Below are 27,083 nucleotides of genomic sequence, written 5' to 3' on the forward strand. Positions count from 1 at the left end.
GCCATGCTAAATACCAATTTTGGTAATTTAACACAAAGTCACTCGATAGAGGCACTTCTGTAGCTCCTTAATTTTCTTCTTAATATGAAATATAGATGAGATTCACCACTGATATGTCAAATAATCTTTCTGCCACGATGACTGTCGACATGGGATGAAACACGAGGAGGTTTCAGTATCCAAACTCCTAAATTATGTGTGAGTGCTGTAAATTTAAAAGCTTTTTCTCTCTCTGGCCTCATGTACTTTATCAAAACACATTATCTGTGGAGAAAAACTGAGCAAAAACGTTCCCAAAGTGTTTGCTGGCTTTCTGAATAATGAATTGAACTTTAATATTTATTAAATACAAAATAGTAATAAATTACAATTGCACAATTTCTTACAGTTTTTATTAAGATCAAAACTTATTTGTTCAGACTAGATTTATATAAATAAATCACAGTACATTTTAACTCGTGTTTAGAAGATTGTAATACATATTACAAAATTAAGAATTCTTTTGTCCCTCAAACCACCACTGCGAAAGGAATCATGCATTATTTCTACTAAACGAACAAAATGCCCACCTAACTGAGAGAGCCTTGATACAGGTACGGCCCTGCTCTCCAAAATTAGACATGAAACATAGAGATACCAGGACTATTTATTGAACAAGAAATAATAAAGTATAGTACAATGCTCATGTGTTATCAAAACCAAAATTATACCCAAACAGCACAGCTCTCTTCAGGCGCCTTTGCCACGGGGACCGAGGCGGGGAGTGAAACAGCTCCCTTGGACAATGTCCATGTTTGAGCAGAAAGGAGCAGGAACCAGAGAGCCCGGGCAGAATGAACAAATGAAGAGCTCAGATGCTTGCAAACCCTCCCGTCCCCTTCCCCTCCGCGCCTTCGCTCCACCCGCGGCGCCTTCCCTGCCCCTGGAGGGTCTCCGAGGAGATGGATGCGCTCCTGGAGAACTGCAGGGCCCTGGAGAACTTCCAGCTGGGGCTCCCTGCCCAGCCCAGCCATGGCCGGGGAGCTGTCAGCACAGCCCTTGGAACTGGCCAGCCCTGGGCACCTGGCACAGCAGGGCTGTCACTTCAGCTCTGAACCGAGCTGGCACCAGGATTCCAGGTGATGCTGTCACCGGGATTCCAGGTGATGCTGTCACCAGGATTCCAGGTGATGCTGGCACCAGGATTCCAGGTGATGCTGTCACCGGGATTCCAGGTGATGCTGTCACCAAGATTCCAGGTGATGCAGTCACCAGGATTCCAGGTGATGCTGGCACCTGGATTCCAGGTGATGCTGGCACCAGGATTCCAGGTGATGCTGGCACCAAGTCCATCCTGCCACCCTTTCTCGCAGCACGGGGGGGCTTCTCCTGAGTTCTGCACTATTGTGGATTCCCTTCCCTACATGCTTTTTTATTTCCCCCTACTAGGTAAGAAATCCATTGTTTTCTCTCTTGGTACTGAGATGTGATCATTTGGCAATGCACTGTTCTAAAGGGGGAAAAAAAGCATTTCATCGATGAAACTTCAGATGGAGTCACCTGATCTACTTTTTTCACTTCCTTCTGTTCAAACAAAATGCATTAACAGCAAAGTCATTTCAGATGGATTTCTAGCTAGAAACAGATTTTTCAACTGAATTTCCTGGTCCCCGTTTGTTGTTTGTTACTTTTAAACCAAAAGAGTTTTCATCTATTTTTTTTTTTTTTAAATTTCAATTGCAGACACGTCCCCTCGAGTGCTCAAATGTTGCCAGGTGATAAACATGTAAATCAATATATATCTCTTGTGGCTCTGGCTTTGGGTTCTCATGTTAATATAGCTACATACCACACTTGGTGTTTAAAACACGTGAAACCAAACCAAACCAAAGAATGAAAACAACCCAAAAGCCCCCTCAACAACAATCCTCTCAAGCCAAGAAGGGTGGACTAAAATAACCTCTTTTTTTTTTTTTTTTCTTTCATTCTTTTGCATTGCCCTTTGCTGTTGTTTCATTTTGGGTTGATCCAGGAGTTCCCCTACCAGGGGTTAAATTGGATCTCGATGTAACAAGTGTCTCATACCTGCTGAGTGTTTTATGTTTTATGGACCTGATGGCATGGAAAACTGGGCTGGTAACAACAGTTTTAACAACAGGTCTTCTGTGCTGCATATTGGTTTTCTGTTCTGTTTTCTGTAGTCCCCACTTCCCCAGATTGAGATGAATGTTTGCTCATCCACTGCTGGGGCTATTTGCAGGGAAAAGCGAAATAAAAGGAAAAAGCAATGCTTTTCATGTCTTGTGATTTCAGTGGAAGCAGATAAAGAAATATTTGAGCACTCAGCTGCGCTGTGAGTGTTTTGTCATGGGAATATCAGGCCACTGTCCGTGGGACTCGGCCTCACTGTCAGAAATTTGGGAGGTTTTCCCATGGCCACTCACTGCTTTTCCACAGAACAACACCTGACATGGGGGCTATTATGGAAAACTAAAAGTAACCAGTTAATAGCATGTTGTTAAAGAGCAAAATGGGATTAAAGTCTTGCTGAGATGCATTTCTAAGCAATTTTCTCTTCTATTTTAGAGTTATGATACTTGTCATACAGGGTAATAATGCATTCACAGCAAATAAGAAAACAAATGAGGGCTTCAGCTTTGAAATCATTCTTGTGAGTCTGCTGCTAATTTACCACTGAGAATCACAGCTCAGAAAAGAAAGACTGAGCAGCATTGGGACCATAGCTTTCCCTGGGTTTCCAGTTGAGTTTGTAGCAGTATTATCCATCCTCTGGTCCTTCCAGCAGGCTGTGGTATTTTTGTAATACAGTCTGAAGACAGCAGCAGCAGTCTACTGGCCAACCAGAACCAGAACACAAAAATATTTTGGGTCTAGAGAATATCACTGGTAAAGTGGAGTATAAAGGTGAAGAGTGAAGTATCCAAATATAGAAAATAGCTATCATTCCATAGATGCACTACTATGGTAAGGCAGGTATTTGTAAAAAGCACATAGTAATGCCACAGCCTGAGTTACAGTTTGCAAGTCATGAGCAAAAATGCCGAGAATTCAATAAATTTAGGGGGTTTTCCTCATCTCTAAGCCTTTGAAGTCTGCTGGATTCCACTTTAAACGCTCACTGTCACAAAGATTTCTTCCCCTGTTTTAGTAGAACGCAGTTCAAAATAATTCTTTTGATGCCAGACCCTTGAGCATTAAATAAACCGAGCATGGCAATAAAATAGAAGAACTGCAACCCACTGGCAATTACAATGATACCACTTTTCAGCTGATGCCCCTTTGAGCTGCTGGGGACAAATCCTAGAAAGGCTCCTGCACTTTTCCAGGGACACACTGAGCCTGTTGTGTAGCAGTTCTCCCCTTCCCAGCAGTTTCTGTTGCTGATGTTGCTGTGGGAAGCGTGCCTGGCTCTGCATTCCAGGCAGAGGTGAGATGCAGAATGGTTTATCTGGGAAATCACAGAACTCCACTCCAAAGGAAGAGCTCCTCCTGCTTTGCTCAGGCCCATCTCCTCTCTGTGGCTCCTGGGAGATGAGTCTGGGTAAAGAGCACAGGATTCTGCCCCAGGGGAGGCTCATGCATGAGCAGATATGCACATTGTCATGTACCACTGGCCTCCTGATAGAAAGCTGAAGGTGCAGTCAAACAGTTTTGCCATGGCAACATTATTTTCATTCTTTTGGAAATGCCCAACGGTTGTCCTCCTGAAATTGTGCTTGGGTAGGTTTGAAAGTGCTGTTTAGTTTGCCAGGTATATCCTTGCCTGTGGCAGCTGTGCTCTGCACAGCATGGCAAGAGATTTCTGAAAACCGCTGTGCATACAGGAATTTGGATTTATACCTGCAGCATACATTCACAGCAGACCCAAGATCTCCTGCAAGTTCCAAGACATTCTCTATTCACAAGTAATTCTGATTTTCTGAATTCTGAAGATCTGCACTGATAGGTTATGGGACTAACTTTTCAGACTTGAGGCCAAAATTTTAGATATTTCTTCAATCTGTGCATGCATAATTTGTGTCAGCAGAGCTGCAGATCCAAAACTCTTGGTGAACATTCGTCACATTCAAGATGTGAAGCAATGTGTGTGCACATTAACTTATCTGAACTCTACTTAACAACCAGGGCTCCCTCTCTGTAAGCACACAGCTCTGTAAGCAGACACCTCTGTTGTAGAAAACATCCATAATTTGCATCTTTTAAACAAAAAATTCCCAGGTAAAGACGTGAGTCAAGTTCTCTGTAGAAAACACTGGAGGATGAGAGAACTCCATGCGTGGCTAAATAAGTGGGGAAAAATTTATCCCAGGGTTTATCCTGCTTTGGGGCACAAATTTCATTACATGACAGAATGCAGTGCTTAGATTCATTTTCTTTTAATGGTCGGAATTTGTCAGAATTTACAACATACCATCATGTAAAACAGCCCTGCTAATTCTACCACAAATAATAAAGGAAGTCTTCACAGGCACTATAGACTTGGAACAGCGTTTTCAAACAACACAGGGTGTGTGTGCTTGTTTGTATGATCCAGCACTGCCACCTGGGACACGCTCCCAACAGTTTGCAGCGCCGTGGACACGACTCAGAAACGTCGACTGGAAAATCATCTCCAAAGGTTGAGGACTAACAACCTCCATGTTGTACAGATGGCTATCTCCTTTCTCAAAGAACATGCTGTCATTACAAATACCATATGCATCTTGTTCTCACCCAGCAGAACTTTTTTTACAGTTTTTCAGATTTGAAGGGTTTCTGCAAGGAACCGTATTAATTTGTTTTCATGTCAGGTGAAAGGAGGCACCAGCTGACACTGAGGACGCAACTTGTCATCAAAAAATAAATATCTGATGGCAATCGTTCTTGAAAAAAAAAAGATACTCAGAAAGCTAACCATTCACAATACTGCACCTTTTTTGCAAATACAAGGACAATATTTGTTGCTGCTTCCCATATTTGTTGGTTTAGGTTGCTGTCACTTTGCTTGTGGAACCTGGGTTATTCTACTGAACAGAAATGAAGACTTGAATTTGGGTAATGCTTACGACCATACAAATAATCTATCAGTAGCAGAAGTGTCAGCTGGAGAATTAATGCTACAAGTGGATAACATCACGCTACTTGAAACCAATAGCTCTTCACACAGTAGAAGACTGAGGGTCCTATTCAGCAAATATTCAGGGTCCTATGGCTGTGGCCACAGAGGTTCCAGAAGCTCTCGCTGAGTCTAGTCCTGATTCAGGAACCAAAATGATATGCTGTGTATATATTTCTCTGCACAGCCTGGATGCGCTGGACACCCTCCCCCACTTGATTCCTGGGAAGGAAAAAAAAATATAGCTCTGTTTAGCTTTCAGTGACATGAAAAGCAATCCACAGTAATGAAATCTAAAGAAGTTAGCCAGGCATGTATGAAAAGAACAGGATGCCTGCGAAAAGGGAAGAGCTGTCAAAACCTAATTGTGGGCTCTGGCTGCAATGAAATTTATCAAAGAGGGAAGACAGGTTGGATATAAGGATGTAGACAACTTCTGCTGAGAGACACTTGTTGTGCTCTGGGCAATAGCAGCCCTTACACTACACCTCGTGTGCTGTGCCAGGACATTCCTATCAACTCTTGGCCACAGCTGAGAGCTCCCAAATGCCCAGGTCAGCATTTCAAGCGTGGCACTTCAGCCAGCAGCTGCCCTGGTCAGAGCTGCCCCACTGCTGGCTGTGCTGAGAGGGCATGGAGCTTTTCTCCTGCCACACAGCCCCTGGGCACTCCCTGCTCCAGCTGTGCTGCCCTGCTGCCCAGGCACCAGGAAACGCAATTCCTTACGGACACAGGACAAACTGTGGGACTCCTCCCGGCTTGCAGCATCTTCATAATGCCTGACAATCTTTTCTGGAACTGCCTATGGCCGGTGCTCATTTCAAACAGGGCAATCTTCAGTGGCACTGTGGTAACCCAGCTGCACTCTGGTGCAGAAAGTGAACTCAGAGGGGCTGAGAACTGCCTGCCTCCTAGTGCCCACAGCATCATTCCTGGCTTGGTGTGGGCGCTGTGCTCTTTCCTGTCTTTCAGCATTGAGGAGAACTCTGGGGCTGCTCATAAACAAGATATTTCCCTTTGACTGGGAGCACTGCCTGACTCAGCCAGTGACAGCAACAATGGGAGTAAGCCAGGGTAACTTTAGGAAGCAATTTAGTTCATCTTTGATGAATTTCTGTGTCTCATGAACCAGGATTAGTGTTCCCTGTATTGGGGAGAGGATTAGACAGAGGGATTAAAAGGACATCTTTACCCCACTGGACTCTGTGGAATAGCCCCTGAGGATATGGCTAAGAAAGAGTTCAACAGGAATGCCAAATTTCTGCTGAATAGGTTAAAAGGGTGAGGAAGCCTCTTCGGCAGCCATCCAAGCGCAGAAGACCTGCATAACATTCCTGCTGAATAGGGCCCTAAAGACAAAAAACAAAACAAAACAAAACAAAAAAAAACATAGGAACCTTGAAAAGCTTTTCTGATTGTGTCGCTTCTTATCAGCGCCTCAGATCTCCAGAGACACTTAAACATATTTTTTTTTCAGTGCAGTTAGGCATCCTTTGAGATGTGCTAGTGCCATGGATGATATATTGTTACGAGAAAAGAAGTCAAATTAGGCTGTCGCATACAAAAAGAGAATTGGTCTTGATTGTTCTGTAAACAAGGTTCTTTTCTTTCTATCAATTAACAGTGAAAGTTACCCAAGATCTTATTTAAAAGGCAAAACCAAACCCTCAGCTGTGCAGTGTTTGGTGTTTTCATGTCTATATATTATAGACAACAGTAACCTTCTGTCTCCCTACCATGGAAAGGAGCAGACTTAACTCGTGTGTCACCTTTCGATTTTAAAGCGTTTCCAAACCCTTTTCTAGGATTTACCTCACGCGCGCGGATCTCGGGCTGGCTCACAAAATTCTGTCCGACTTCTAATGCCGTGTGGGAGAATATTCACAAGTGCTGCAGGGGGGGAAGCAACAAATCAAAGCCTTACCTCCACAAGAGGATGCCAGTGAGCGATGGGCTTCCGAGGGTACGAGAGCATTTCGTTCCAGTGGTCGCGACCTAGGCTCTCTGCATCGTTGCCTACTTGACAAACTCCAATGACCTCATTGTGACCTACACTGTGAAAATGGTCCATAATATTTGTTTCTTAAAATTTGACCTTGGGAACCACACCGTTTGTATATTTCATCAGAAACGTCAGCCGTGGATTTTTAAGGACTAATGCTTGCCCGGAGCTATAGCGCGCTAGGAAATGCGTGGGCTTGCTCTTTGCGCTGCCCACTGCTCAGAACAATTTGATATTCCCCCCCTCGTAGCACACAAAAGGCTCTTTGCCCGTGCTCTGTAATTAGCTGCAAAGGCAAGCAGGCTCTAAGACACAACTTTATAAATGGGGAGTGTGTGCAAAGGCTTGGCAGAAATGCGCAAACAGAACGATTAAATGCCCAGTCACCTCAGTTCTGTTGGGCACAGATGCAGCTTCCTGATGTCACTCATCACTAATCTATATTTAAAAATCTAGTCAGGAAATTCTGCCCAACAAAACAAAAAAAATTGGAGGCTTCTACCAAGCTCAACACGACACGAATTCCCCACTTACAGGGAAAATAAAACCAACTTTCTTTCTGGGTGCAAATCTAGCGTGCAAGACTTTCCCAGCCAACATTTGACAGCTACAGGCATCTCACCGGTCATAATCCATAACAGCTATCGACAAGTTAATTTGGTCAATGTTCTCTGGAGGGACATCAAAGACTATGGCTTCATTGTAAACGGGATTTAGGGTGTTCCTCTTGGTGGAAGTTTTCCTTTTCTTTAGCCGCCTTCCTTCACACATTAAAGAAACCTTCACGTAGGGATCTGTGTGGGTCACAAGAACAATGTTGATTTTTGACAAATGTAGATGGAAAGTGAAGGCAGAACTTCTTGTGTGCCCATACCTGATTGCAGGATTGATCTCCTGGACCTGACTGGGATCTGAGTTTCTCTGTTACCGTGGAATGCACGGGAGGCACTGCAGCTTTGAAAGCTTTACCTGCTTATAATCAACTTTTTAGGTTCAAGAAGCTCTTTGTTGTGTACCAGCTCCTCAAAGGGTATTAAAATATTCACTGAAGCATGTTATACATGACTATTTTATACAACAGCCTGTGTATCAGCCTATTTATAGCAGCCTAATTACTTGTTAGATTTGTAGGACAGACAGAAGATGACAATACTTTTCACAACGGGATTTACTGATGTATGGTTAAATACAATTCAAAGGGCAACAATTAGTAGTTTATATTTCTCAAGAGAATTATAATTATTTTTAGAGTCCTGCAGGTAGAAAAAAAGAGAGCTGTTTCTTTGTAGGTCCTTTCTGAGAGCTCTATAACTCCCTGCTAGTATTTAAAAGTCGCCTATGAAACCTTATTTATGTTTATGGTTTTTATTGTGGGCTTTTGAAAGGGTTGCTGAAAGGATTCTGGGGTGATCACTGCTTTCTCCACATGCCAGCAACAGCAGAGCTGGCTCAGTGGCTCTTGGGGGCTGCCAGAGAGGGCCAATCTGTGTCTGTGTCACAGCTCTAACAGTCTGCTGTACAAATTCCCAGCCTTGGGAATGCATTTTGGCCAGCTCTGAATTACAGGGACATTGGAAATAATAATTTCACAGTCTTTTTGAGAGAGCAACTTATTTTAAACTGTTGCTTGGAGCTAAGCAAACTAAAATGTATTATTTATTTCTCATCAACTCCTGTACTCAAGCAGAGTTCGCAGTGTAACAACACTCCTCTCAAAAATCATTCTGGGATTTGGACAGTGTTGAATTCTGTGCCTTGGGAGGGAAATGGGATAGAAATCCACACTGAGCATTAAATTCATTCCTACCTGATGCTCCTGTGATATCCATTGCCTTTAAATTTCTTGCCTTTATTATTGTAATAGTTAGTCTACCAGCTGTTGGAAGGTAGCAGAGCGAAAACATCAGGTCACCAAGATCCACGTTATCCTGTTCCAAGAAAAGAAAGATAATGTGAAGCAATAATAACAATTTTTCTACCCCTAGCAGGATTAAAAGCTAAAAATACACCTTTAGGGAGCTACAGTTATGCAGTAAAAGCTGAATTCTCATTCTGGAGCATATCTGATAAAACAGCCATCCATGTGCACACAAGACTCGAGTCACTCTGCTGCTGGACCACCAAAGTTCTCCGGGGTAAATGAGATTAAAGAGCACTCAGTCCTTGCAGATGACACACATTTAAATGATGGGGTGCCCTGTGAGGGACTGGAAAAGCTTTGTTCTATTCTGTTTTTCAGTGATTTGCCTGTTTCTCTGACAAGCAGCCACAAATGCCAGTGCCTTTCCTTCTGGCCTGCGGGAGGAAACCCACGGAGTCATTCACAGAGAAAAAATTATAAATGGTTTGGGCAGGACAAAGCTTTTTGCAACTCTCAGGTTTGCATGAACTCAGGTGTGACAGGTCTGAAGTGTCTATGGCAACGGGAAAGTCTCCACCAGAAGCAGAGCAAGGGTTCTTATTAATTGTCCATTGTAATAATAACAATAATAACAATAATTACAATAATTACAATAATAACAATTATAACAACAGCAGCTCCCTGTGCCTCACACAGACAAGCTCCCTCCAGTACTTATCCATCTGCTTCACTGACAGAGTAATTTGCAACCCTTTCCTGTGTTGATGGCATCAGGGTTCCAGAAAAGCACTAGAAAGATTGCAAACCCTGTTTGCAGTTACAAAGCATCATTTTTAATTTATTTTTTTTTTTAAGAGGGAAGTCCAGCTCTTTCATAAAAAAAAGCAGATTGTATTAAATTATTTCTTTGATTTGATTTGCATTTTTTTTGACTGAGCAGTGAATTCACGCCTTCACAGACCTGCTGCCTGTAACTTAATATTTCATTCTTGACTGAAAAAAAAATAAAAAAACTACCTGATCCTTAAAATTAACAATTTCAAGGCCACATTCCAAGATTTATAAGGAAGGGAAGTGCAGCTGTTGTGGAGTATGTTTATCTTGCTTACTTAGCTTTGTGCAATAGCTTCCCATCTTTCCCAAGCTGGCTCCTTCCCTCCAAAAGCTGAAGGGTGGTGGATGACACAGCAGGAGAGGGAAAAGACCTGGAAAGAGCTCCTGGCACAGGTTTGTCTCTGAGACAGCTGCTCAGATCAATGCCCAGAGCCTGTGCAGCCACTTTCTGTCACCTCATGAGTTAGCAGGGGACATAAGCAGGACAAAAAGCATTGCTGGCACAGAGCTGTAGAGAAATGGTGTGTCAGGAGGGAATTCTACAGGTCACTTGATCCCTGCTCAAGAGAGGCATCTTTGCTTCAGCTCACAGCTCATGCAAAGAAAAAACCAAACACGTTCAGTCATTCAAAAGTAGGTGCTTGTGCTATTGTTTAAGAGATGCAGTCAAAGAAGGAAAAGGCTGATATTATGGGCTATTTGTCAGGAATAACCAGCTTTTAACCCCATCACCTTTTCCATTCTGAAGATCAGCGTTTCAGGTGGCTGGAAAGCTAATAAAGGCTGGGATAATATCGAGGTGGCTGCTATGACTCAGACTGTTCAGTGCCTCTTGATAGCTCCCACTTGGAAGCAAACCTGCTGCAACAAACTGTGTCACTGACTCACTTGGTGGGAGGATCAGAGTGCAAAATATCCCTGCTTGGGATGCTGTGAGAAGTCCTGCAGGTTAAAGAGGCGTCAGCACAGCCAGGAGAAATTTCTCCTGGCTAACACCTGCCCTTAACATTACAAGAAAATAACTGATCTCTGAAATTTTCCCAGGGATCAGCTTGATACACATAACCAGGGAAACAGGAAGCAAAGTTTTCACTTGTCCTTCCTGCTGTGAGAGCAACTTCTAACACGTAAATGTAAATGTAAATGTAAATGTAAATGTAAATGTAAATGTACATGTAAATGTATTTCCCCAGCTCCAAGGTACTGAATATTGGTAGCTGTGAAATTCTCTCTTGTGCTGCAACTCCGAGGGGACCAGAATTTCATAAGCCATTTAAAGATATTATTGACTGAAGCCACCTTTGGGAATTTGTCAGTCTTGCAAATGTTGAGAGGATGTTTTTTCCTGAATTGGTCATCACCCTTCAGAAGAAGGCAATGTTGTTGAATCAGTCAGGTTTTCCCTGACCACAAAGAATCCCACCAGCTCTCTGTTGTTTCAACTGTGCATTTTGGCATCCTTCTCATTGTGAGCTGTGGCAAAGTCACTGTGTATTCGGCTCCGGTGCTCCACGTGGTGACTGGGAATTCATTCTGTGAGTACTCTAAATTTACTGCCACTACCAAATACAAAAGTTTCCATTCCAGACTCGATCATCCTGAATGAACATTTAGAAAACTCTTATCCAATTTTTATCAAGAAGTTTATAGGTAAATGAATTGTTATACAAATGTTTTAGGAACTGAATTCAGATGCCAAGGAAAAATCAGAGGATCACAGAATATCCACCACGAGGATCACGGTGTCCAGCTCCTTCCCAGCACAGAACAGCCCCAAGAGTCACCCCCTGTGCCTGAGAGCTTTGTCTCAACACTTCTGGAACTCTGCCAGGCTGGTGCTGTGACCTCTTCTCTGGGGAGCCTGTTCCAGTGCCCAGCCACCCCTTGGGTGAAGCCTCTTTCCTGATGTCCAGCCCAAATCTCCCCTGGTACAGCCTCCTGCCATCCCCTCGTGTGCCATCACTGCTAACTAAGAGCTAAAATAGAACTGCATTAATGAACTGCATCAATGAACTGCCCAGGAAAAGAATGGATCACATGTGCTGAATGCACTATTAGGAATTAGGCCATAATACACTTACCCACAAGCTTTGCCTTACAACTGAAAAGTGATTGTCACCTGCACTGTGATGATTTTTTTTAGCAGATGCTGTGACACAAATTTCTTAATGCTTTTTGAAAAACTGCACTGGGAAAAAAAAACCTGAGTTCTGCTGGACTCAGAGCCTTTGATTTCATTAGTCTTTTCCAGTTCTAGAAGGTGTAGGTGTTGTAGCAATAGGTCACAGATGATGCTGAGTTTGTCTGTTCACACCAGTGCCTGGGAAGGTGACTGAAGGGAAGCTTGCAGGCAGCAGCAGGGAAGAGACACTTCAGCCATTCAAATCCTTCTCAGTCTGAAAAAGAAGCCTTGTCTTCTGATAATTTCTTTTCAAATTTTAGGGAATTAATGACTACTCCATCACACTGGCTACTTGTAAAAGTTTTCTGAAGTTTGGAAGGAATTTTTACAGCAGAGAGAGCCTTTCCCCTTGCCCTGGTTAGAGGGAGGTTATTCCTCCCTCTTTTACCCCTATTTTCTGTAATGAGAGGGTGACATTAAAAATTTCTGCTACCAATGGGTCCTCAAGGTGCAGTCAGGAAGGTTCAATGAGGGAATGCTCTTGAGAGAGTCCCACAAACCGTGACTGCTCCCCAGAACGTGCAGGGGAGTGTTCACCTCTCTGGGTGACTGCAGGGCAGCACCTCTGACTGGAGAGCAGCTTTGGCACAGGCACGACCCTCACATCCAGCAAACACAGGTCTCCTCCACAAACTCAGCTTTTTAACAGCACCAAAGCCAATTTATCAGAGCGCAGAGAGGATTAGTGCACATCTTCACGAGTTTAAAACCACTGAGCTACACGGCTTAAGCCACGGATTGTCACTAAAGGTGTGCTGTATTAGCAAGAAATCGCTTGGAGGAACAGAATTAACAAGCACAGAGGGCAGGATCTTCTGCAAGGATTAGTTCCTGTTCAAATTGAGTGCCTGTGCCTTGCTGTGTACGCTCCACAACACGTGGCACTACAGGCATTGCACTGCCAGAGATATTTTGGAATGCCTGCCTAGGAAAAGATTTCATAAATAATGTAAGCTATCAAGTTGTGCACGTTGCACTTTCCAAATTTGTGCCTAACCTCATTCAGTGTTAATGAACTGAGTTCATTAACCACATGGTTACGTTCCATATCATAGTGGGCGTGTTCCAGTGCAACCACGAGAGCTTTAATGTAACCATTCCAAAATGCTGGTCAGTTTTATTAATGACTCAAAAGAAAATAATCAGCAGATAATTAAATTGAAATTGTAATTCACTTATATGTGCATGCCCCATACTATTCTTTTTTGGTCCCATTCAGCAGGAAGCATAACTGAATAAATATCCTCAAACAAACATACCAAGCTCTCATTGTCCTCACAAACTGCCCAGCTTCAGAGGTAGAAACACAGCCTTTATTTTTAATCTGTAACCAGCCTCTTCCTGTATTCTAAAAAATAACATTTGGACCGGCTTTGCTTTTCCAGTGGCCCAGGCTTGGGCCCCAGGCTCGGGGTGAGGGCTGAGTGCCTTGATGTTGTGAGCTGTGCCTTTCAGGGAGTCTCTGATAATCCCACCCAGATTTATCTCTGAGCCCTTGCTGTGTTCATGCAGTTCTTTATTCAACGGAGCAACAGCACGAAGCTTCTTCCTTGAAAATGTCCCAGTGTTGCCTGGGAGAGCTCAAGCCAGAGGAGTAAATCACAAGGTTTCCCACTGAAAACTGCAAACAGGATGAATCCCTTAATCCATGAAACCTCAAGGTAAATAAGATTGCCATTAGGAGCATGGAGACATGCCTCCCTCTCATATTATGCTTCCTTCTTGCTCCATTCCTGCTGTAAATACTTGATACACTATAAAAATCCAATTTTTGAATAATTTTTAGTGGCTTCTATTGAAAGGGTTACCGTTCCTGCTTTTCCCAGAACACATTTCAGGTTCCCCCAAACCTAAAATAAATATACCTTTGAAAAAGCTGAATTCTAATAGTACCATATGCAGGTCTCCAGTCTATAATCACCCAGTATTTATAGATTTGAAAATCATTCCATTTTGCTGGAGATTAGCCTGCAGGATAAATCACTCCCCAGTACTGTGTCAGCAGCTCCATGCTGTTGCTTAGTGAGTATAACTCAGCATATTAAACAGGGAGATGTGTAACCTCAAAGAGGATGGTGACTAAGGGCCCCTAAATGGCCTCACCTTTGATGCCTTTGAGGCTGCATTAAGCAGCTCAGGCTGGATCAAACCTTCCCAGTGAAACCTCTAATTCACCTGCTTGTTAAGGGTATTCTGACAACTGGCAATGACATTTGGGATCAGAGCCCTCCTCTTCCTTCTCATAAATACATCTGAGTGCAGAAAATGGGGATGTAAAACAGGCAGCAGGGGGTGGAAGGAAACAAGACAATTTATAGGTTGTATCTTCTGCTTCTGCCTCTGATCTGGAAGGAGATTGGCTGTCCCCGAGTTAGGCACTCATAAGGTTTGTGCCATTCCTTTGGCAACTGGAGTTTTGTATTTCTGGAGCAGGGGAGCTGTGATAGGCCTGCACCACGCAGTGCCTGTGCCACTCTAATTAAAGCATATGTCTCAATTATACCAGGTTCCTCAGTTCTCCAGCTATAAAAAGGCAGACACTACTTTTTCACTTTTCTGCTGTGTTGCGAAACTAATTATGGGTTGTGAGGTGCCCACGTGTATTTTTATGCATCTCACCAACCCAGCATTAACTGGGGCACTTAGCAGGCACTGATGGCCTTGCTTATTTCCTATTAAATTGGTAACTCTTGAGAGAGGTTTTGGAGGCAGGAGTGGTTTTGGAGATTTGCTGAATTCCTGCTGCTGTGTCAGAGCTCAGGCAGTGGCTCCTCCAGCAGCAGGACACGTCTCTGCAAAGGGCACAGGAGAACAGGAACAGCAGAGGTGCCATGGGATGAGATGGTATCACTTGAGTTTCTGAAGCACAGGAAGGACAGATTGACACTGTTTTATTAAAGTCTCTCCTTCTTCTCCCCCTCCAAGCTGAGGAGCATTGGTTGCATTTTAAACAACAAAAATTTATTCCTAGTTACTTCCAAATCTTTCCTGGAATTAAGGGAATTACACTGCTACAGTGCAAGATAAGTTTCACTGTACATCATTCTAATACTTGCTAATTTGGGGATTTGAATTTTGCAAGGATTTACTTCAGAGGAGGTTCACTCAGCTAAGACAAGGATGAGTTAAGTATACCAGGTATATGTGTTAAGCCCAAATGACTGAGACATGCTTTAAGCAGTGTTATCTGCTTTTTTGGGATATACATTTATTAAATTGCTCATCTGTGTTGAGAAGCCTGGAATAAGATTTGAGTGATAAGATACTAATGCTGCTGAGGAACAGGTCCAGGACACAAATATTATGTGAATCCCACAGACTATAATCTGTTTGGCAATGATGGTAAATCTAAAGTATCTAACATGAAGAATTTGTGAAGTTAGCTCTACATTTTTTATAATTTCATCATAGAGTCATTTTGAGTCATATCTATGAGAAATATATACTGACAAAAACTCTTTTGAAATGTTGGATTTTAATTGAAACTGCATGTAAAGAGCGCCAGTTGCTTCTCATTACACATTTTGAGATGAATAGAAAAGATATGACTGGAAAATTCTATTTTCATGACGCCTCAAATCAAAGAAATGAACTCTAGTAAAGCAGATATTTATTAATGCCTGAATCAATCCATATCTACAGAGATGTGATTAAGTAAAGAAAGTGGAAAATGGGAATGGCCTATCTTTTATAATTATTCTTTCAATACATCAATGTCAGGCTGCATTTCATGTTTTAAGTTAATTTTCAAGTGGTACCATTTTCTCACTGTGATTTACTTTTTATTTTTTATTTTGTGTTTCATTGCCTGTATTTCTTTTCTTTATGCTTTTCTTGAAAAATGAAAGCAAGTAAGTAAAGAAGCCTTTTGAGCTTGGTATGTCTGATTTCACTTACTGGGAAAGAACATGAACAAACAATTCAGAAGCTTGGTTTCACTGCAGTGAAGGAATATGAGAAAGCTGAATTGTTTGCATGTAATTCACTCTGGACTTTGCACTCCCAGTTTCCCAAGCATTTTGGCAACTTCTCTATAAAGATAGTAACAAAAATAAATCCAATAGCGTGTCCTCTGTCTTCAGAGTGTGAAGATCTTTTAACATGGATTTTTAGAGTTTGTGTTTTGGGGCTGTTTGGGTTTTTCCCTCTCCTGACTCCATGATTCTCGTGTCATGACTGCTTTCCTTTAATCCAGGCCATGTAAGGAGGATTCTCCAGCTACAACTCTGTGCTGTGCCAGTGATTCAAGATTCCTCAGAAATGAGGTAGTGGGAGCCAAAGAAGGAGCCTTTTACTCCATGAATGCCCCAGAACAAATCCAGTCAGTGTCCTTGAGGAGAAAATACTCATAACTTTCTCTTGTACAGTGTCCCCAGTAGAATCAAGGACAGAAACCTTTTCCTGTAGGCACTCAATGTAGTTATCTCTCTAAAGACCCAACATCTCCACTGTCATCATTTATATCCTTTATCACATCATGTATTTTTATTATATTTTATATAATAATATATAAATAATATATTATTTATATCCTATAAATAGGGTGGCAGTGATTAACTGAAACTTTCCAGTGGTAAACTGCATTTACAGGGTATATTTGTTCTTAGAGTCATTTAAGACTTTATTGATAAATTATTCTGTATTAAGATCCTTTTAAAAAAGCCTCCATTCAGTACAGATAAAACTTTATCCCATACCTGTTGTTAAACATATGCTTAAATCCTATAGATTTTATAGATATATAGATTAAATCCTATAGATTTTACTGGCTTTGAACCCTTTATGCAGATTTTCACTTCAGAACTAGAGTGGTTTGAATTTGGGCCTAACAGTGAATCTAATGAATTATCCTGTAGCTACTGAGATAGAAATAATGTCTTAATTTGTTCCAAACCAAATTGATGAACTGCAGCGATAGTCTGAGTTGAGCTAATGGAAATTAGCAGAGACATGAGTGGAAAAGCTGGAGCACTTGTCCTGTTTATGTGTGTGTGTGCCTGTGTCAGAAATTGATTTCATGGGAAAAACAGAAATGAGGCCTTCTAAAAGGGAAACTTCTGTAGAAAGTTAATAGAAGTCATTTTTAATTTCCTCATCACTTATTAAGGAAAGAGTGAGTACAGATTTGGCTCTGAAGGCTTGCTAGATGGCATTGCTGGCCAGAGAGAAAAGTTAATTGAAGTTTAAATTTCTCCTTGCAAGTTAAACTATTCCTCTGAAAGATATTTTAGTTTCTCCAATTCTTACTGCTTTTTTTAATTATTATTCTACAGCTTGTCACTTTCTAGAAAATTAAGAAAGTTCAGGATATATTTAATAATGTAAAAAATTCTGTCCTGGCCCTTGTTTTGCAGGCATTGCAGGCTGCCTTGGATAATTTTGGATGGTGCTGGGAGGCAGGAGGTGCACGTGTGTGTGTGTGGGGGTGGGTTGTGGGTGGGTGTAGGACAGGGAAGGCTGGAAAAGCAGAGGAATTAACTGCACCTTCACGATGGAGTGTATAAAAATGTCACAACCTGCGAGACGTGAGCTTACAGGCAAGGTGCTGTTGGCTTGGCTTCTCCCAGCTCCAGGTATCCCACCTCCACCCCAAAGGTGTCGGTGTTCACACCTTGCCACCTTTGGAACAACACTTGCAGAGTCTCCTGAGGGTGGGTTGGACTCCCCAGTGCTGGAGCTTTAAGGGGAGCACTGTGGCACAGAGCTGACTCAGACCTTCCCCTCTGCAGGGAAGGCAGAATTCAGAAATGTTGACAAGCTTGGGAACAGCAGTGAAATGCAAATTGCCCTAGGTAGGAATATGTGTTTGGAGGGCAAGTGCTTTCTCCAAAGGGAACGAGGGGGGAGTGGGAAAAAGAAGAGTTTTGATGTCAGGTGAAGGTGGTAGGGATGGAAGGACAGGTAGGTCAGGCAGACAGGGAATGTTTCACGCAGGGCAGCGTCACAAGCCAGCTGAACAGTGCAGACTGGCAAGGCAGGACATTGACTGGATTTGTGCTGAAGCATTCATTGCCTGAATGAAGGACAAAAGTTCTTATGAATGTCCACACAATCAAGATCCCTTCAGTATTTTAGTCTGTAATACAATATTTAGACTTTAGTATAGTATTTAAGCTATTTTAGTCTTAGTGCTGTGCAAATGCTCTTTGCTTGTCTTCAAGAATTGCTGCCTATGAATTGAAAAATACTGGAGTAGGATCTTTTTGTATTTTTTCAGTAATTTTTCCACAGGCTGTTACTGGTTTGGATTAGACCTGTATTTTTTGTGAAACAGGGAGACTGAAAAGACCAAATGGCATTGTAGTATGCACTATCTTAAAGAAATTTAACCTGGGGGGGCCAGCTTTGCAGATGTAAAAGAAAACTTCTGGTGAACATCACAGAGATGGAAAGAGATGAGAAAACAAACCCCCATGGTTTCAAGGCTAAAGGCTGGTTTGTTTCATGAAGGGGAGGTTAAATTATGTGTTAAGTGTTCAGTATCTCTAGGCAAACGTGAGCTCGAAGAAAATGAAGCAGCAAATCCATTCTAATGCATAAAATTATTTCTAGCACAAATTATTTGCCAGTTACCTCTTGCTTCCATTCTGACATGAGTTGAAAGATATGTTCAATTATCTCCATATACCACTAATAATGAAAATTTCAAATCCATCCAAGAAAGATTGCAAGGGGGAAAGCTGGTTTTAACAGGAAGTTAACTAATCAAAATGTTTTAATCCAAAATGTCTTGCCTGTTAATTTTTTTCCCCCTAGTGTTTTCAAATGAAAATGTCAATTTAAACTAGATCTGTATGCAAATGAATGGATTGGCCTTTCCCTCCACCTTGAGTTACAATGGCTGCACGTGAACTTACAGCTCCACTGAAATATCAATGTCATTCTCAGAGCAGGCATTTTGTGTTGTGCAGAGCAGCTGTTACATCCTGTATTCTGAGCACAGCACTCTGAGAAGGAAAATAAGTACCTGGGTAATGCTGGATGAAAAAGATGGAGAAAGTCACAGTATCAGGGGAAAAAATGTTCTTTTCAGTGTGCAGATGCACCTGTAATATGCTGTGGATGTATTCATTACACTCACATTAGGTGTTCTGTACTGACTTTGCTGCTCAGGCTTAGCACAGGGTGTTCACAAAATGGGTAATGAGGGAAGGCCATTTTCACAAATCTGGATCTGCTCTTAGTCTGAGCTTTCTCTACAATTTTGCAGAAATCGATACAAAGAAGACAGAAGTCCAAATAGTATCATGCTTGAGAAATAGAAAGTTCATGTCAAACTCTATGCTGCAGTAGCCTGCCATTCAAGAATTTTTCTCTGAGTTATGCTTCGTTTTTTGATTCAATCAGTCTCTTGGTAGATTTTTCTAGCTGTGGGGGAATTCCACTCCAGCTGTGATTTCAGTGGGGGATATGGTGGCCAGGGTAGAGAATGCAGCAGCTGGAGAAGCACATGTGCCCTGCTCCCTGCAAACAGCAGCACTTTGCCCCTAGATCCTGAGCCCTTGGATAAAATGTGCTGCCCTCACAGACCATGAAAAGAACTTTGGTGCCATTAAAACCAAAATAAAATAAATCCAAATGTCTGATCATTTAAAAATTCTACAGAGTGGAAGAGGCTTCCCAGGGAAGTGGTGGAGTCACCCATCCCTGGGAGGATTTAGAAGATGTGGAGATGTGGCACTCAAGGTTTAGTGGTGCCCTTGGCACTGCTGGGTTAATGGTTGGACTACATCATCTGAAGGGTCTTTTCCAACCTAAACAATTCTGTGATAACACAGAATATTTTGATATAATTGATTTGGATATTGAATTTTATATATATATAATTGAATTGGATATAATTGACATCCACGTTCAATGAAATCCCTGGTGTGCCTTTTCTCCATCTCTCTCTGATCCTTTTTGGCGTCTCATCCCACTAAAAAGTAATACAAGTATTATTACCTAAGCTGGACTTTTCAAAAGCAATATTTTCTGTGATCAGCTCCTTTTAAGTCCAGCATCAATTTAGCAGGTGGGGAAAAGAAGCATGAACTTATGAATCTATTTTTCCTACTCCTTTCTTATGAGTTACAAAGTGATTTTCTTCATTGCTGTTTAAAGTTGGTTTTCTTTTTTTTTTTTTTCTTTTCAATAGGTATTTTTCCTAGGCATCCTTGTGATTCTAAAGCAAATAATCAAATGTTTTTCTGCTGGAATTTCTCCTTGTGTTTTGTTTCTCTGGGGACAACTTTTTCACATGGTGTCATGTATGCCCTCAGGTCAGGCACCAATGAGAATACTTCACCTGCTTGCTGCCAAGAAGGAATTTCATTTCTAGAGTTCCCTGATGCTGAAATTCTGTTACTTTTGACTTGATTGCTATTAAGTGGTGCCATATAAAAAAATAAATACATTTTCTGATGTGTCACCTGTGTAACAGTAACCTGTTAATAACCTAAATAACAGTAACAGTTGTATAACACTAACAGTGCAACATCCACACAAAGTTTCCTCCCCCAGAGAAGAGGTGAAAAGGGATCATTATGACTTAAAACCAACCCTGAGAGCATTTCATGGAACCTTCCACTGGAACGAATGCACAGCTAAATTTCACAAGGTGCATTTCACCAGTAACACTCCTCTATAAAAACTGCCCACTTTTAAAACCAGAGAAAACAATTTCCATAGAAGTTTTATTTCCTCCTTTATATGGGTAATATGGAAAAGAAAATACCTTCAAATTTCCAAGTGAAGCAGACAAGGTGAAGACAACACTTCACTGCTGGCAGAATTCTGTTAATGGATGGATGGGGTGCAATGGTGTGCAGCTGTAATATCTGCACAGCCTTTCCATTTTAATTGCAGACTAAAATAATGGACTTTAATCCTATAAAACCCAATTATTAAATAAGTTAATATGGAAAAAACTCCCACAAAAAATTATCTCATTTTCTAACTTAGAATCTCTCTGGTTTCCAAATACAAAAGGAACTAAAGCAGCAGAGGGAGGAAGGAAGATGATGCCAATAAAATTAATGATAACCAGCACCATTCCAGATATGTGGAGAAGAGGACAGCTTTCACCCTTTGGTTCCCCAACCATGCTAAAAAGAGAAGCCCACATTTGAATCAGGAGAGATGTTGGGGTTTTGATGACGATTTTTTGAGGCACAGGGGGGAAATGCTGGAGTCTGGAATACAGGGTGTGTGCCCTTGTTTCTGATACTTAGTTATAAGATCCAGAAAAACACTGAATTTCATATAACATGAAATCCATGAGCATGTTTTCATGGTGATACATGAGATCAAATGTTAAAGTTAGATGGAAAAAGCTAAAAGTGCGAGTGTGTAGATTAGAGACTTTATGTATTTATATATAATATGAAATTCAGTGTTTTTCTGGATCTCATAACTAAGTATCAGAAACAAGGGCACACACCCTGTATTCCAGACTCCAACAGGAACCATGGGAGAGCAGGCTCTTCTGTTTTCTCCTAGAGGTTCTTCTGCCCATTTCAAGGCTGCAGAACTTGACTGCACGTGGTGCTGGGATGCTGTGGGTGTCTAACCCTGCCAGGAAGAGCCTCCCTGCCTCACCTCCCAAACCAGTGCCAAGGAACCCGTGGGGATCCCCTTCTCCCAGGCAGCACCAGGAACACTTCACTGATTCTTGGTATCTCCGTGGCTGGTGCTGCCCAGAAGTTCATGCAGATCCAGCTGCCTGCTCTTCTTCAGAGACAGCTCTGGGCTGCTGTCATTAGGACACAAATTGAGATATGTGGATCTGGTCATGGAGAATTTATGCTGCTGCTGTGTATCCTCCACCTACCTTACAAATAAACAGAATATTTTAATCATGAAGCTGCTGGGCAGTTTGCCAAGCCAGCACTACATCAACTACAGAAAAAAAGCAAAGAGCCTTAAAGCGAAACAAGAGACTGTGAGGAAGCTGAAGGAAGGTGAAGAGCAAAGACAAGAATCCATTTTAGAAAATGCATCATCCATCCAGGTGTCTGCAGCGGGAGCAGGGGAAGATATGATTGTGCAGTGTGATAGCAGTTCTTTTTCTGTAACACTTGTTCTCTATCAGATGTGTTTGTGCCTCCCCATTATATTTAGATGTGCACTGGAAGCGATTTTAGGGCCACTCCAGTGAGCATGTTGTTTCTCCTGAAGAATGCACAGAGGGTAGTGTAAGATGTGAGATAAAGAGAACACTGCATTAAATATAGAAGTGCTTTAAGTCCATAAAGATGAGTCAACACAAGTCCCTCCGAGCAGACTTCTAACTTGTTTTACCTTCCACGTGCTACACGTGAAGCACACCTGGAGAGGAAAATGACTGTTTTCTGCAGCTTGCTCTGTTCTTCCTCATGGAATTAAGAGCTGAGTGTGGTGAGCTGCCCAGACTTCCAGCTGGTTATGACTGTGTTCAGAATAAATGGTATTATTCAGTACACACTCACTTATGGGTAGGGAAAAAAAAAAGAAGTCGCACTGTTAGGCAGCCTGTGACTCAAAATCTCATGGTCACTTTGATGCCTTCTCCAGTGTTCAGTTTAGTTGAATCATTCGATTAGTTTTGTAATTTAAATAATTTGATGGTTTTAAGATGAAATCAAAGGTGTGAACTGGCTTGTCCTAAATTATGAGTGTACTTTAGAACTCTGTTAGTCTGATTTTGGGTGCTTGATCTGATACATTAAAAGGGTCCAACTTCAATTTTTTGGAAGTATGACTTTGAAAGGATTTAGTGTAATTATCTCTGACCATCCTGACTCAAAACTGTCAGAAAAGAAGGATCTGTGTGCTGATTTTGCACTGAAAGGTGTCCCAAAACAAGCAACTTTTGAGAAGAACAGGGTGATGGGGATGAAGACAGTGAGCATATAATGCTATAGATACATTTGTTTATAAAATATCTGTATTGTAACAAAAAAATATTACTGTTGCAGATAGGATAAGAAACTTTTTATGTCCTTTTTTGATAAAAAAATAATAAAAAAATTGGTGTTGAATGAAGTGTTTTTCATGGCTTTCCCAAGAATGCTGGTGCTCCATACATTAAATAAAGTGAAGTGTTTGGAAAAGGAGTTGGAAAATGAGAAATGATGCTGAACTACTGAAAGGAATGGGTTGGGGTGCTCACAGCAGAAACCTCAGGGGAAAATAATCTGTCTTCATTCCCTCAGGATGCCTGCAGCCAAACAGAAACTGAAGAAGCAGATGTCAAACTCAGGTAATTTCTGATGGAGAGATCTCTATCTGCTTTCTGCAAAACCAAAGGTGATAACTCGCTCACATTTGAATTGTCAGATTTGAGGGGAGGAGGAATGCATTCAAATCTTTGCTGGGTAGGTCACTGCCAGGTGTTTCTTTTGCAAGAGGAATAAAAGGATGGTAATTTGCTTGTTCTTCAGTGTCTGGCTCAGGTTACCTGTTAACACAATTTCATTTGGCTCTTTGTTTACAAGATACTATTTCCAGACTACAGCAAGAGGATGTGCATGAAATCTCAGCTTCAGTGGGAATTCTTTCCCTGACTTTACAGTAGAGTCAGGATCTAATCCTGAGCACTACTCATTTCTACCTGCATATAAAGTGTTGTGGTCCCAACAGAGTGAAGTTCATAGTTAAATTAGCATTTACTGTAAGATTCTGTGCTCAGTGGAGTTGCAGATATTGAAAGGTTTTCATTATTTTAAAGTGATTCCTTTCTTCCTGATGATCATAAATAACTCTCTAGGGTGCTTGAAACCAAAGTCTGCTGTTTTTTTCTAATCATTTTTGTACACACTTTTGTTTCACTTTACTGCATACATATTTATTTTATTGTTGGGATTATTCAGAAGAGTTATCATAATGCAGATCAGATGGTTGATTAAATCACAGCTGGCTTTTAAGAATACTTATAAAACCCCAGCATGCTTTTAAAGAGAAAAACACATATAGAGTTCAATGAATTCTGAAAACAGATGTACAAAGTACGGTATGGAGAATTGCTCTTTTGTTCTTTGGAGCTCACCTTCAAAGTGTTTCTCCTATTCACTGCTCCTTCCCAAATAATTTTACTGCAGGAAACAGGAGGAGATGTTAGGAGGAGCAATAACTTCAAGTTCTGGGGATGTCAGTAATTGGTTGTCTGGCAAGCAAGGTGATGTTTCCTGATGTAGTGACAAACTTGCTATTTCTTAGATGCCAGATTTACCCTAAATATCTGAGTGGGGGATTTTTTTCCCCAAGAGCTCATATAATAGACTGTGAAAAGCTCCAGCTGTCAGTTGTTTCCTGCTTCCCTGCCCATCACAAGCAAGATCCCATCACTAGTCAGGAATCTTCTTCCAGATGGTGTACACAGCTTTAATGTGAAGTTTGCCTGGTGAAGGGAGTGGAAAATGATTAAACACTCACTAAGGTAAGAAGTAGCTTGTGACTCCTGTTTTCTTGAGTAAATAGAGCAAGGTGTTTAATCAAGCAATGAAGGGCCAGGAGGATGTAACTACACAAATCTCAAATGTCATGATAGCACAGACACTGCTAATGCATTCCCATCAGCTGAGCCTGTCACTTCTCCAGAGTACATGGTGTGAAATGCTCACTCTAAATCTCTGTCAGGGAGCCACAGGAAGGCTCAGACACTGCAAAAGCCTCTCTGCCTCATTTACCCCTGTGAATACTTCCAGTAACTTCAGCAAGACTACAGGAGTCATAATATCCACGATTTTAGAACGGGAGCGTGCACTGAGCGTGCACTGCCTTGTGAGAAGCAGTGCAGAATTCAGAGATTTGTGTGTGTGTCATTTAATCTTCCCCAGGCAAGCACAAAGTGATGCTGCCATGGCCTGTTGGATTTTTTGCAGGAAACACCATATTTTTTATGCTGTTCCTGATACACACGTATTCAGAATGTTCTTTATTCAGAGAGAGAATTCTTTAGAGAAGAGAGCCTACATGACAGGAAATGTGAGCTAAAATGAAGTTCTCTGCTGCAGAGATGTCGTAAACTCGGGGCTGATAAATCTCGATGGAAAAGCTTTCAGTCAGGTCTTCAGTTTTGCCACTGTTTCTTTATCTCTGCTCTCAGAAAAACAGCTCACTTAGCATGAAAGAGTGATGCATTTCCAGCCCTCTTCCCCTGGATGGTTTGGCTGCTGTTTTTCACCAGGTGAGGGAATGGAGGAGCAGAGCTGTGGATGTTTCTGTGATGCCCCGAGCAAGGTTCTCCACGGGGCCGTGGCTGAGCACCGAGAAGCTGCCACACACCTCCACGGCCACCCAGGCACAAACAGGGCCTCCACAATACCTGGAATTGTATTTCCCACAGCAGGACAGAATATTCTGAGTTGGAAGGAACCCACAAGCATCACCCAGTGAGCATCACCCAGTGAGCAGCTCTTACAGGGACTGAGCCCACAGCCTCAGCATTATCAGCACCATGCTCTGAGCAGCAGAGCTAACCTTGTCCTAAATCATAGGAAAAATGCTTTGTGTGTCCTTTGAAGTTTCTACTGTCGTTTATGGCACTTCAAAGTTTCCTGGATGAGGAGAACAGCTAGAGAAGCTATAGATACATTTATAGATACATACTGTGGGAATAATAAGTGTTTCTCCCCAGGTCAGCTCCCACTCCAGCTGCAGCTTCTAATGTTCTCCCCCTACAAAGGCAGTGGAGAGGTCTGAAGACAGTCCTCATGTGATTATTTAACAAATGGTACAGCCTTACCTTAATTTTGGCAAGATCTATAATTTAATCTCATGTGATTATTTAACAAATGGTACAGCCTTACCTTAATTTTGGCAAGATCTATAATTTAATTTCATGTGATTATTTAACAAATGGTACAGCCTTACCTTAATTTTGGCAAGATCTATAATTTAATCTCATGCCTCCTAGCACTAGTTATGATCCAGCAATTCCTCCTTTTGGTACAAATGAGTATTTTGTCTGCTGTTAGAGATCCTGGAATCCTGCAAGGTTCAAGAGTGAGACAGCTGACATCCTCTAACAAGACTTTGAAGGGAGCCAGACAAATCTTTTGGTGAGAAGAGAGCCTGTGTGCAGTGGCACTTTCTCTGCTGTTTACCTGGAAAAAGATCTTCATCTAGAAAAGATGAAGTCAGGAGTGCAGCTTCCCAAACAGCTCTGCCATCCCTTGCCCCAACAACCAGGATATCTTGCTCCAGTTCAGGGCACAGTCACTATGAATCCCTAAGGAAATTGTAACAGAAAAAGTCCACTTCCCCTTAAACAGAAGGGAAAATAAGATGAGAGCTGGGTAAACAGACTGCACAGAGAGGGAACTGTAAAACTCTCAAATACCCTGTTTGGTGAAGAAAGATGCCTGATGGCTGTGATATCTAGTGGGGATTAAAGGCTAAAAATGGCTTGAGGCTTTTCACATAAGCACAGTATGTTCAGAGGGAAGAATTCTTTCAAGTTTGGCTCCAAATATTGAAACTTAATTTAAAGAGTAGGATTTTGCAGAAATTTTGATAAATCCATAAGCTATTGAAATGCTTTTTGTGACCTCTGCTAGGGAAAAAAAAAAAAAAGACAGAGTAAGCATTCCCAAAACTGTTCAATAATTAAATACATGTTTGAAGCGATTTTTCTTTTCCCCCTGCCTGGCTAAATACATGTTTAAATTGAAAGTTATATAACCCTGTAGAAAAAAGGCTATGGCACAGTCTAATCCTGAATTATGTGCAGAATGGTTACAACCAAGATCCCTTTAATACAGCTATTTTAGTCTTAGTGCTGTGCAAATGCTCCTTGCTTGTCTTCAAGAACTGCTGCCTATGAATTGTAAAATACTGGAGCAGGATCTTTTTGGTATTTGCAGCTCCCACTGACAATTTTGGATAGTATAATTGAAGGACAGGCTTGGCTGACCGGGATCACATTTTGACTTTGGTTTATGTGCAGTCAGTGTTGCTGAGAGCTTTTTCTTTCCCAGAACCTTCTTTGAGAGAGAATTCTGGGGGAAAAAAAAAGGATTGGCAGAGGAGGGTGAGAAGAAAGGAGAAGGGAGATGTGTAGAGACACTTTCACTAAGAGGAAAGCAGGAATTTAGGATGGTGTCTGACCTTTCTCAGCATGCAGCTAATGTCTGGAGGAAAATATTCT

General features: G+C 41.7%; 1 protein-coding gene across 4 annotated transcripts in view; it reads right to left on the reverse strand.

The window, feature by feature from the left end:
• Window positions 1–4,360: 4,360 nt before the first annotated feature.
• Window positions 4,361–27,083, reverse strand: part of SYT9 (synaptotagmin 9) — a 63,036-nt gene continuing 40,313 nt past the window's right edge. Inside the window, exons 4-8 of one of the 4 annotated variants that reach the window (XR_015287934.1) lie at window positions 8,905–9,025; window positions 7,720–7,891; window positions 7,020–7,144; window positions 6,288–6,444; window positions 4,361–5,317 (exon numbers count right to left, since the gene is read on the reverse strand). Coding sequence is in view for 2 of the 4 variants with exons in the window: in XM_086892747.1 (XP_086748873.1) it covers window positions 6,337–6,444; window positions 7,020–7,149; window positions 7,720–7,891; window positions 8,905–9,025 (531 nt within the window). In the remaining 2 variants the exon portion in view is untranslated. Of the gene's footprint in view, window positions 5,318–6,287; window positions 6,445–7,019; window positions 7,150–7,719; window positions 7,892–8,904; window positions 9,026–27,083 lie in introns of all 4 variants that reach the window. The other 3 variants (XM_086892747.1, XR_015287935.1, XM_086892746.1) reach the window with 3 other exon arrangements.

This window comes from Cyanistes caeruleus, chromosome 6, assembly GCF_971803275.1.
Source record: "Cyanistes caeruleus chromosome 6, bCyaCae1.hap1.1, whole genome shotgun sequence".
Taxonomy (NCBI): Eukaryota; Metazoa; Chordata; class Aves; order Passeriformes; family Paridae; genus Cyanistes; species Cyanistes caeruleus.